This window comes from Cydia fagiglandana, chromosome 18 (assembly GCF_963556715.1).
Source record: "Cydia fagiglandana chromosome 18, ilCydFagi1.1, whole genome shotgun sequence".
Taxonomy (NCBI): domain Eukaryota; kingdom Metazoa; phylum Arthropoda; class Insecta; order Lepidoptera; family Tortricidae; genus Cydia; species Cydia fagiglandana.
This window is the reverse complement of record NC_085949.1, coordinates 1,895,366-1,908,016: the sequence shown is the minus strand read 5'-3', so window position 1 is coordinate 1,908,016 and position 12,651 is coordinate 1,895,366. Positions and strand designations below refer to the sequence as shown.

The window sequence follows — 12,651 nt, the reverse complement described above, 5'->3', positions numbered from 1 at the left end:
AGTTGTGAACTCCTAATATATCGGACGGTGAGACCATATAGCGCATAGCGTAACATAGCATATGTATGCGGAAGGACATTCCTTTGAGCGTGTATTTTCTTTTATTACACATAAAGTTAAAATGTCTCTTGTGATTTTGGATTTGCCGACGATTCAGATAGCGCATCTTTGGACCTAGTCAGAGGACTCGGCTTGTATAATCAGATGTAAGAACATCTGCAAGAGCCCAGAGTTGACAACACTAGATAATCATGGTCGATGGGGTTTAAAAATTCGAATATAGAAACCAGGCCCAGGCGCGCACCCTGGTGCGCCAAGATGGACCAACGAATTAATGAAAATTTCGAGTGTTGTGTTGTGATCATTGTGGAACAGCAGTATGTAGCAGTGAGTGATAGTGACAAGTGAAAGATAATTCTCATACCATTTGATACCACATTTAGAAAGGTAATGTAAAACAGTGTTACAGTGAAAAATCCAAAACGATTTTTTTTGAAATGATGAATAGCATAATTAAATTTTAGCTGACTTTACAAGGGTCAATTACAGCAATTAGATTTATTTTAGCGATAAGACCTACCAGGCAGTTATCTAACGTTGTTTATTGTTGTGGTTTTGTTTTGTCACTTAGATATTTAACAATAAATAATATTTTGAATATACACAAAAAAATATAATTTACCTGAAAACTATGTTATTTAGGTATTTTAAAATATATACAAAATGATCACACGAATGTCAGTGACATTTTAATAAAGTTACCAAGTCGATTAATGGATATTTACATATAATAAATAAATGACTTTATTTATTTAACAAACATAACATGCTGTTTATGTTATGGAAAAGAAAACAGGCAAACTTATCCATACCCCTATGAGGGATATCTTTTAGCTAACTTCAAAAAATTACCATAATTTATACCTAAAATTTAGTAATCTTATATTATATCGTACTATAAAATATAGATAAGCAATAATGTTTTAATCCACATTCATTCTGCAATAGATGTCAACAAAATAAATTAAGCTTAAAGTTAACAATGTAGGTTGACACACTTTTGCTAGACAGCATCTATAGCAAAATGCAGAATAATCTAAGACGATCCTAATCCACGTGCCCTTCCTTTCATTTTCGTCTTCGCCGTGATGAGGTAACGGAATGTTTACCTCCAACTACAAAATTATTCCATTGCAGTCAATTTCGGCTATCTACGAAGATAGTCGAAATTGTAAACATAGGCGAAAGGTCACCCGATAGTAATATTCGTAAACATAGCGTTGCTAGGTAGAAGATAAAGTGACGAATCGGGTATATAAGGCCATACCTGGAGTGATTCCGGCACAGTTGAGGTCTGTCTGGAAAGATGAAGACTGTCCTGATCCTAGCTGCTGTGGTGGCCCTGGCGGTCGCCGGTACTGTTCCGCCCAAATCTGAAGTGGAGCTGAAATCTGGTAAGAGCTTTATTTTTAATAATTTACTTGAAATTCACTTTGCAACTAAATATGCTTCAAAATTTTTCTAAAGAAATTCAAAATTCATCACCTCAGAGAAGATTTGAGCTGACCGCTCAGGTACATTGACCTACCCTTAGACTACTCAGTAGTCACTACAGTGATCTTTCAAAATGTACTTGATCACGTCTAATACAATTCTGTGATAACCTTAATTACATATCATGTTTTCATTTTATTTCAAAAACCGTAACTTCGTTAGCAGACGGCTTGTTCAAAATGAGAAATTATTTGTTTAAGTTCTTCTGTAAATAGACTTGCTTCCTCAAAAACTAAAACGACTGTCTTTAAAACCAAATGATTCTGAGGGCCTACCGCGAACCACGTTTGACGTGCTGCCTCCCTGTCACACTCACGTACGAATTTACAATTGCGACAGAGAGGTAACGTCGAACGTGGTTCGCGGTAGGACCAACGGGTTCAAATTCCCTTTTTGTAATTTTAGATTCAAGTACGTTCTGAGTACATTTTGCACTTAATATCACTGTAAATTATTTAAATTTGATATCGTGCAGTGTTTTATTTCTTTTTATTTTATTACAGTTGACGCTCAATTCATCGAGCGCCAAGAGAAAGTCCTTTTCCTTCTGGAGAGCATAGGACAGTACAGAAAGGACGCTGACTGGTTCAAGCTTGGCTACGAATACGATGTCGAGGCTAACATTGACAACTACACCGTAAGTAACAAGTTTCTACCCCTGTGAACTTGATTTTATGTAATAAATGGACCCAATGTTAATAAATCAATTTTTGGTTTTCAGAACAAAACCGAAACCGAAATTCAATTTTATTTTAAGTGAAGCTGAGTCTTAAACCGCTCTGATTTGAATTGTTAACAAGACCATTTGAATTTTATATTGATATAATATTTTTGATTACAGGACAAGAAGGCCGTCGAGGAGTTCTTGCTGTACTATAAGAGCGGTTTCATGCCCAAGTACAAGACTTTCTCCGTCTTCTACGATGAGATGAGGGAGGAGGCTATCGCTCTCTTCAAGCTCTTCTACTACGCCAAGGACTTCGAGACCTTCTACAAGACAGCCGCCTTCGCCCGCGTGCACTTCAACGATGGCCAGTTCCTCTACGCCTACTACATCGCTATCTACCAACGCCCCGACACCCAGAGCTTCGTGCTCCCTGCTCCGTACGAGATGTTCCCTCAGTACTTCGTCAACACCAAGACTCTTCTGAAGGCATACCGTACCAAGATGCAAAACGGTGATTTCGACCCCGCCTATGCTGCCAACCACGGCATCTACCACGAGAACGGCAAATACGTCTTCTATTCCAACTATACCAGCCCCTGGTTGACCGGCAGCATTGAGGACAAGCTTTCCTACTTTACTGAGGATATTGGCATGAACTCCTTCTACTACTACTTCCAGACTCTCTACCCCTTCTGGTGGGACAAGAGCAGCATCACTAACTTTGAAGAGATGCGTGGAGATATCTTCTACTTCACCTACCAACAGCTTATTGCTCAGTACTACCTTAACCGTCTCAGCAACGGACTTGGAGAGATCCCTGAATTCTCGTGGTACAAGCCCATCAAGACCGGTTATTATTGCCAGCTGTCCTCTTACTATCCCTTCTTCTCCAGAAACGAATACTACCAGATCAACAAGGTTGACAATGATCAGTACATTAACTACCTTACTACTTATGAGCAGTCTTTCTTGTACTACTTGGAGCAAGGCCACTTCAAGGCTGTAAGTATAACTCCTAATTTACTTATAATCAATGTTAAATCTTATTACAATGGCATAATATCTATTTTGATCTCTTAAGTGTGTTGCTATGACTATTCTTACTACAAATTCTGACTCCTTTACAGTACAACCAAGAGATTGACCTGCGCAACTCCAAGGCCATCGACTTCGTCACCAAGTACTGGTTCACCACCGTCGACCTGTACGAGAAGCTGCCCAAGAACTACGAACGTTTCTACGAGATCATTGGTCTTCGCCTCCTCGCCGGCACTCCTGAGCCAGTAGACAAGTAAGATATTAAAAATACCAATGTATCTCAATATCATCACAAGTTGTGCATTGATGGCAAGAGAGAAAGCAATCTCATGGCATAACAATACATAATTTAATCATAAAATAAAAACTTCCCCATACTACCCATCAAAATCGCCAATAAAAGACGCAACATTACATATATGCTGAAATGTTTTGAACGATTCTGAAAGGTTAGTACAAGTTGACTAATGATTGATTGTCTTTCCAGGTACACCATCTTCCCCAGCGCTCTTGAGCTTTACCAGACCTCTCTGCGTGACCCCGTCTTCTACCAGTTCTACGCTCGCATCCTAAACTACGTCCTCCAATGGAAAGAGTACCTGGAACCCTACAGCTACAGCCAGCTCCACTTCGAGGGAGTCAAGATCAGCGACGTCAAGACCGACAAACTGGTCACCTTCTTCGAGCCCTACGACTTTGATATCACCAACGACGTCTTCCACAGCGTGGAGGAGTTCAAGGCTAACGACCCTACCCTCTACACCGTCCGTCAGCCCCGTCTCAACCACAAGCCTTTCACCGTCACCGTCGACGTCAAGTCGGACGTTGCCACCGACGCCGTGTTCAAGTTCTTCCTGGGTCCCAAATACGACAGCAATGGCTATCCTCTTAGCATTGAAGACAACTGGATGAACTTTGTTGAGCTTGACTGGTTCGTACACAAGCTGACTGTTGGACAGAACAAGATCGAGCGCCGCTCCATCGACTTCGCCCTATTCAAGGAGGACTCTGTGTCTGTGGCTGAGCTCATGAAATACTTCAAACAAGGAAAGGTTCCTCTTGATATGTCTGAGAGGTTCTTCTACCAGCCCCAGAGAATGATGCTGCCTAAGGGTACCAAGGGTGGCTTCCCCTTCCAGCTGTACGTTGTCGTCTACCCCTACACTCCTCTGCCTAAGGAGATGGAAGAGTACAAGACTTACTTCCCCGACATGAAGCCCATGTCTTATCCCTTCGACCGCCCCGTGTACGAGACTTACTTCAAGCAGCCCAACATCTACTACGAGGATGTGTTCATCTACCACGAGGGAGAAGAGAACGCTAATTTATACAACGTTAAGGAATACTATCCTAACTACAAGAACCAAGTGCCTAAGCATTGAATGAGTTAAACCGTCGAAGGTGTGCTAGTTAAAATGCTATTGAACTGTATGAAATGATCTAATAATAAATAAAAATTAATAATATACAAAATAGTTTTACTATTTACCTACCTGATGCCTATCAGTAATAATCCTGCTCATTTCCCATAACAAACAAAAGTACAATCCAATCCGGAAGAAAGCATGAAACTTGGCATGCATGTAACTCATGTAGGTTAGATATAAATGAAAGGCAAAGCAACTTGTCAAGTATATGCTTCCGCCTTTCCCACATTTTTGTTTCCTATTTTCTAGTTTATCTTTGTTCTTAGAATAATGGTCAAAGTTAGATCAATATTTTCTATAATCAAAATATTCTCGGTAAATATGTCTGCTATAGTTCCTTGGAAATATGTTGTTAGGACTTCAGTAAAAGAAGACTTAGTTTTAAGTAAATTTTGGCGGATTTGGCGATATCTCCTTTGTGCTTTACTTCTTTTCTAAAGCTCAATAATGTCTTTAATTAGCATTAAAGGAATCTTTTAATGGATCATCAGGACAGTTCAGGCAGTATGAACAATATGAGAGACATCAGAGATTTAATTTTTAGGATCAGGTTTCCAAAGCATCATTTGGTGCTCTTTCATAGTTTTAGACCGTATATAGTCCATCTTTTGACGTATACTCTTCTTTGGTTGGTTGATATTTTTAAAGCGGTCTTTATACTATCTTGTATGAGTCGTATGGCAGAACATAAATCAGTAATCACTCATCAAAACTTGCACTTCGCATAATTTGAAAGCAACATACGTCATCGGCATCTATTTTAAGGAATTTAATGAAGATTAGGTCTATTGTTCATTGACAGGTCTGTAGTAATTTGTAAACAATAAAAAACTGTAAAATGGGACACAAAATTTATTCATTGATCAAATAAGTAACACAGCATTGTAGTATAAAACTAAGGCACTGTGAAACTACAAAATAAAAAAAGACAAAGTAAAACAATACACATAAAAATTAAATTAACTAAACTTTAGCAATTAAGAAATTAATAAAACATTTTTTAATTATTAGATTAACAGTATCCGCGTGCATCATGTATTTCATACACTTTTTTAGGGTTCTGTTATGTAGCTAGTGAACTAGGAACCCTTCCAGTTTTGCCATGACCGTCTGTCCATCCGCGGCTTAGCTCGCTTCAATATAAAAGACGCTTGGAAAGATGAATGGCAATCCAACCTGCCAAACCCCAGCCTAAATACCCACGACCCTACCAAAAAGCCGAATGGCTTTTTAGCATCTAGGAAGGAATGGTGTCAACTAAACAGACTCCGCACCGAACATGGACGCTGTGCGGACTATACAGTATAGAAAGATAAGTCGGGCCCTGGAGGGAAACTACCTTAAATCCTTAAGCTGGCTCATTTTACTTAAAGGAGACATTCCTTTATTTTTAAAAGTAACAAACAGTAAGGAATATTAAGGTAAGGAATACCAAAGTCAAAGTCAAATGATTTATTTGTAAACATAGGTAACAGTGTTGGTACAAAAAGTATGTGAGAACGCTATGTTTCGAACGCTAAATTTGAGCTTAGGTATACACATTACACATACCAATTAAAATACATTATTTCATGCAAATATACTTAATCATACTATAATATTCAATTATTATACAGGGTGATTCATGAGACGTGAGCAGGACTAATCCTGCACACTCAGTCACTGATAATTGATCGATCTCCGTCGTATTTAGGTAAAACAACTACACTTTTTCCTATTTTTCAACTTTTTGGTGAGGGCAAATTTAATTCTCTACAATCATGGTCACCCTACAAGACCTAATTAATAAACATAAAACCTCTTTTACGAAGGAAATAAAATGTCAAACCTTAGTGAGATACGAGTTTTCAAAAGTAACCAGACCGTGATGACAGTGATGACATTGAATTTGACACAGAATATCTGTAGTTTAGTATTCTAATTTTAGGGCGACCATGCGTGTCGTAAATAAATTGAAATTTTTTTTTTCAACACTAGTACAAAATTAACGTCAATCTCACTAATACTGATACGAAACAGTTGCTTATAATTTACAAAATGCGCAGTGTTAGTCCTGCTCACGTCTCCTGAATCATCCTGTATACAGTAGGTAAATTTAATTGACAAATATTTCAGTTCAAATCATATTAAGTTCATAATTGCACGTATTACTTTATTGGACTCTAGATTCAGTTCAAAAACCATAGATGGCGACACAATGCCTAGAATATTTGATAAAAAAAATAATTGACAGCGCAATTTACTCCGCCAATAAGGCCTACGTTCTTAGCTACTCTAGAGCGCTAGAATAGTTTCAAATCTCTCTAGAGTAGCGACTCAAATTTACTCCGCCAATAAGGCCTACGTTCTTAGCTACTCTCTCTCTATGGTCGCTTCCTCATGACTGAGGATCGTGGTCATCGGTGGATGTGGATGCTTCACACCTGGTCTTTATGATCTGCCTCCAACGGTGCCTGCAACTTAGCTACTCTAGAGCGCGAGAATAGTTTCAAATCTCTCCAGAGTAGCGACTCAAATTTACTCCGTCAATAAGGCCTACGTTCTTAGCTACTATAGAGCGCTAGAATAGTTTCAAATCTCTCCAGAGTAGCGACTCTGGAGAGATTTGAAACTATTATTTTTAGCTGACACATGGACACTTTTGCAACACTTCTGCCATAAGAGATTGTTGTTCTTCTTCTACCGTAATAAAAACATCGAATGAATTTTGAGTTTAAGCATAAAGTCTTTCATTCATAGCAAAAACTAAAAAAAATGTACAAGTGATACCTACTAAGCCATAGCACTTTAGAAGAGCAAATACGCATATCTATTTCCGAGATGTCTGGACTTGTATCGTCATTGGCAGCAAGTTGTTCAACAAGATACCGAACGAAGTATTAGAAAGACATGATCGGAATTAAACTTTCGTGAGACATATTTTTAAATATTTAGATCACAACGGTTGCACTCACTTGTATGTTTAGTCGCTATTGGCGAAACATACGGGCCCGAAACATTTCGCCAATAGCGACTAAATAGCGGGGGTCCTTCTTCAGCTACAGAGTGCAGCCGCCTCTGGCAATCGAGCCTGAAGAAGGACCCCCGACGGGCCCGAAACATTTTGGCGACCTCCTAGCCTAGTCGGTAGTGACCCTACCTGCGAAGCAGGAGGTTCGAATCCTGGTAAGGGCATTTATTTGTGTGTTCATCACAAATATTTGTTCCTGAGTTATATGGATGTTGTCTATAAGTATTTGTATATTATATATATCGTCGCCCATCTGTGTAAAAAATGTCCTGTAATTAAATTTATTCGCCAAGCCAAGCGACTAAAATACAAGAGAGTGTAACCTTTTTGTGATGTAAATATTTTAAAGACATGATCCCTCAGATGAGCTCAGACAATGTTTTAATGTTTTAAATATTCCACTGGTGACAATTTTGATGATAATCGAAACTGTAAACATTGGAGAAAGGTCACCTGATACTTAAAATCGTAAACACACATTGCTAGGTAAAAGATAAGGTCATCGGGTATATACAGCCATACCTGGTGTCAGTTGGGCACAGTTGAGGTCTGTCTGGAAGGATGAAGACTGTCCTGATCCTAGCTGGTCTGGTGGCCCTGGCGGTGGCCGGTACGAGTCCGTCTGTTCCGCACAAATATGAAGTGGAGCTGAAATCTGGTAAGAGCTTTATTTTTTTTTATTAATTTTCTTTTAATATTTACTTTTAAAATTAAATAAATTTCTTAATTTAACAAAATTTAAAAGTTAGTACCCCGGATCTGGGCTTACTGCGATAAAATGCTTATCATTATATTCATAATGTTTTTTTTTTATTAATTTATCGTAAAGTAGGTACATAACAATTGTGATACAATTATATACCTTGCCAAACTGCGATTTAAGTTTGTTGGCGAGATAGCGCTCATTTATACATTTTAGATATGTAAGTATTGCATTAATATTAAGCTTAATGTTAAATGAGGGTTCGGGAGACTGCAGTTTAATATTGGTCACGCTAGAGGCATAATTGTTACGGATAAAGTGAACATATGTGGCATCAATGCCCTGGTCCTGTAGTGCGGTAGATATGGATGGATGGGTTATTCTGTCAAAAGCTTTAGTGTAATCTACAAAGGTTTAATAAAGAGGGAAGTTAAATTCGGGATACTTTTCAATAATTTAGGTCATGATGATTGACTTTTCAATCTGCCAATATTTTACTTAACAAATATAAAATTTGTCTTTAAATCTACTTTTACTACAGCAATTAAAATAATCGGCACTACTTACTTGTTGTTTTGTTTTTTCTTCTTTTTGTGTTGTGTTGTTAGTCTTAAGTTAGGTCCCTACCGAAAATCAGCGCTGCAGCTTGCCGTGACATTACGCTGAGTATTCTTTTTTTGTCCGTTCCTCTCATAGCCGAGAGGTTACTTCATGGTTGGTTACATAGGAGACTATGTAACCAACCATGAAGTGACTTAAATGTATTATATTCTATTCTAATAACCATATTTTTTATTACAGTTGACGCTCAATTTGTTGAGCGCCAATATAAAGTCCTCCGTCTTCTGGAGAGCATAGAACAGTACAGAAAGGACGCTGACTGGTTCAAGCTTGGCTACGAATACGATGTCGAGGCTAACATTGATAATTACACCGTAAGTGAAAAAGTTTCTCCCAAAATAATACAGTAACATTATCAAAAGCCTTTCACATTTTGAAAGGCTTTATCTTCGGAAAATATTAGATGTACAGAGACAATTTTAGTGTCTTATTGTAGCAAATTTAGTCTACTTTAAAAACGCCCTAGAAAGTTACTACCAAAAAGTAGTACTTTAGGGTTATAATCGCCCAAATCTAAAAAAAATTGCGGTTTATTCGATTTTTGACAAAGTTGCGTTCGGCGCTCGAAGTCACAAACTTGGATTATTCATTGGGCCAACATCATAAACAAGCCTGCAAAAAATCAGAACTACCGGATTTGACGCAAAAGAGCCAGGTTACAAAATTCGACAAAGTTACTGGATTAAAAGTATATTTAAAAAAATTTAAGATACGCAGTTAAAAACACATACAAAAAAAACACACACACACACACACACACAACAACAACAACAACAACAGTGCATTCAGTGCAACAGTAGTTGTACATTTCAAGATACACAGTTTCAATTTAAATTTCCTTTTATTAACTTGTTTTGCTCACTTCAAACAATAATCACTGTTAAAAAAAAAACAATTTAGTAAATCTTTTGTGATGAAAAATATGTGTTTCTTGGGCCATTTTATTACTGGGTAATTAATCAAGCTTTTCGGTGTTGTTGTTGTTGTATTTTCATTAAAATGATAAGTAAATAAAATTTTATCCCGATCATACATCGGATATTCAAGTTTAACTTATAAAAATTGAATTATATAAATAAATAAATACATAGGTGTGGTGCTCAAACTGAGTTTAAAAGTGCTTTGTTTTAAATTGTTAACAAATTTTTTTGCTTAACCAACCGTTACGATTTCAGAACAAGAAGGCCGTCGAGGAATTCCTGCTATACTACAAGAGCGGTTTCATGCCCAAGTACAAGACTTTCTCCGTCTTCTACGATGAGATGAGGGAGGAGGCTATCGCTCTCTTCAAGCTCTTCTACTACGCCAAGGACTTCGAGACCTTCTATAAGACCGCCGCCTTCGCCCGCGTGCACTTCAATGATGGCCAGTTCCTCTACGCCTACTACATCGCTATCTACCAACGCCCCGACACCCAGAGTTTTGTGCTCCCGGCTCCATACGAGATGTTCCCTCAGTACTTCGTCAACACCAAGACTTTCCTGAAGGCATACCGTACCAGGATGCAGAACGGTGCCATCGACCCCGCCTATGCTGCCAACCATGGAATCTACCACGAGAACGGCAAATACGTCTTCTATTCCAACTACACCAGCCCCTGGTTGACTGGCAGCATTGAGGACAAGCTTTCCTACTTTACTGAGGACATTGGCATGAATTCCTACTACTACTACTTCCAGACTCTCTTGCCCTTCTGGTGGAACAAGAGCAGCCTCGCTCACTTTGAAGAGATGCGTGGAGACATCTTCTACTTCAGCTACCAACAGCTTATTGCTAAGTACTACCTGAACCGTCTCAGCAACGGACTTGGAGAGATCCCTGAATTCTCGTGGTACAAGCCCATCAAGACCGGTTACTATTGCCAGCTGTCCTCTTACTATCCATTCTTCTCGAGAAACGAATACTATCAGATCAACAAGATTGAAAATGAACAGTACATTAACTACCTTACTACTTACGAGCAGTCCTTCTTGTACTACTTGGAGCAAGGCCACTTCAAGGCTGTAAGTATAACTTCTAATTTGCCTTATAACCTATCTTAAACCTATTACAATGGCATAATATCTACTTTTGATCATTTAAGCGTGTTGTTATTAGTATTACAAATACTAATTCTTTTACAGTATAACCAAGAGATTGACCTGCGCAACTCCAAGGCCATCGACTTCGTCACCAAGTACTGGTTCACCACCGTCGACCTGTACGAGAAGCTGCCCAAGAACTACGAACGTTTCTACGAGATCATCGGTCTTCACCTCCTCGCTGGCACTCCTGAGCCAGTAGACAAGTAAGATATCAAAATAATTATACACACTAGTGGGATGACGACAAGCGAGAAAGCAATTCATAAAAATTGTAGTCTATTTAGCCACCAAAAACATTACATCAAAAATTGCAATCAAAGACATAACATGTAGCAAATGCTGCAAAATTTAAAATGTCTTATATTACTTCTGAAAGAACGATACAAATTTCTTAATGATTTATTGTCTTTCCAGATACACCATCTTCCCCAGCGCTCTGGAGCTTTACCAGACCTCTCTGCGCGACCCCGTCTTCTACCAGTTCTACGCCCGCATTCTGAACTATATCCTACAATGGAAAGAGTACCTGGAACCTTACAGCTACAGCCAGCTCCACTTCGAGGGAGTCAAGATCAACGACGTTAAGATCGATAAACTGGTCACCTTCTTCGAGCCCTACGACTTCGACATCACCAATGACATCTTCCACAGGGTTGAGGAGTTCAAGGGTGACAAACCTACCCTTTACACCGTCCGTCAGCCCCGTCTCAACTACAAGCCTTTCACCGTCACCGTCGACGTCAAATCCGACGTTGCCACCGACGCCGTGATCAAGTTCTTCCTGGGTCCCAAATACGACAGCAATGGCTATCCTCTTAGCATTGAAGACAACTGGATGAACTTTGTTGAGCTTGACTGGTTCGTGCACAAGCTGACTGTTGGACAGAACAAGATCGAGCGCCGCTCCATCGACTTCGCCCTGTACAAGGAGGACTCAGTGTCTGTAATGGATATCTTGAAATACTTCAAACAAGGAAAGGTTCCTTTTGATATGTCTGAGAAGTTCTTTTACCAGCCCCAGAGAATGATGCTGCCTAAGGGTACCAAGGGTGGTTTCCCCTTCCAGCTGTACGTTGTCGTCTACCCCTACACTCCTCTGCCTAAGGAGATGGAAGAGTACAAGGCTGTCTCACCTGACATGAAGCCCATGTCTTATCCCTTTGACCGCCCCGTGTTCGAGACTTACTTCAAGCAGCCCAACATCTACTACGAGGATGTGTTCATCTATCACGAGGGAGAAGAGAACGCCAATTTATACAACGTTAAGGATTACTACCCTAACTACCAGAACCAAGTGCCAAACCATTGAGAGAGATATATTAACTAGCCAACTGGTGCTATAAGTAATTATATGATGCTATTGAGATGTATGAAGTGATTTAATTATAATAAAAAAATATATAATATTATTATTTCATTTTTCCTATAGAAAGCTTTTAAAAAACAATGAACTAATTTAACACAAATTCCACATTAACTAGGTCAAGCAAAGACCTTATATTACTATACCTATCTTATTAAACAAGTTTAGTATTTCAGATAAGTCT

At 38.9% G+C, this 12,651-nt stretch overlaps 2 protein-coding genes across 2 annotated transcripts; both read left to right on the top strand.

Moving 5' to 3' along the window:
* Nucleotides 1-1,337: 1,337 nt before the first annotated feature.
* On the top strand, nucleotides 1,338-4,717 carry LOC134673378 (arylphorin subunit alpha-like). Its single transcript, XM_063531348.1, has 5 exons — nucleotides 1,338-1,454; nucleotides 2,058-2,191; nucleotides 2,396-3,223; nucleotides 3,349-3,512; nucleotides 3,747-4,717. Exons 1-5 carry the CDS (start codon nucleotides 1,367-1,369, stop codon nucleotides 4,639-4,641), a joined length of 2,109 nt encoding a protein of 702 aa, XP_063387418.1. The 5' UTR covers nucleotides 1,338-1,366; the 3' UTR covers nucleotides 4,642-4,717.
* A 3,525-nt stretch (nucleotides 4,718-8,242) lies between these two features.
* Nucleotides 8,243-12,421, top strand: LOC134673376 (arylphorin subunit alpha-like). The gene is made up of 5 exons (XM_063531347.1): nucleotides 8,243-8,354; nucleotides 9,201-9,334; nucleotides 10,196-11,023; nucleotides 11,144-11,307; nucleotides 11,519-12,421. The coding sequence occupies exons 1-5, from the start codon at nucleotides 8,258-8,260 to the stop codon at nucleotides 12,411-12,413; spliced, it is 2,118 nt and encodes a 705-aa protein (XP_063387417.1). The 5' UTR covers nucleotides 8,243-8,257; the 3' UTR covers nucleotides 12,414-12,421.
* The last annotated feature ends 230 nt before the right edge of the window (nucleotides 12,422-12,651 follow it).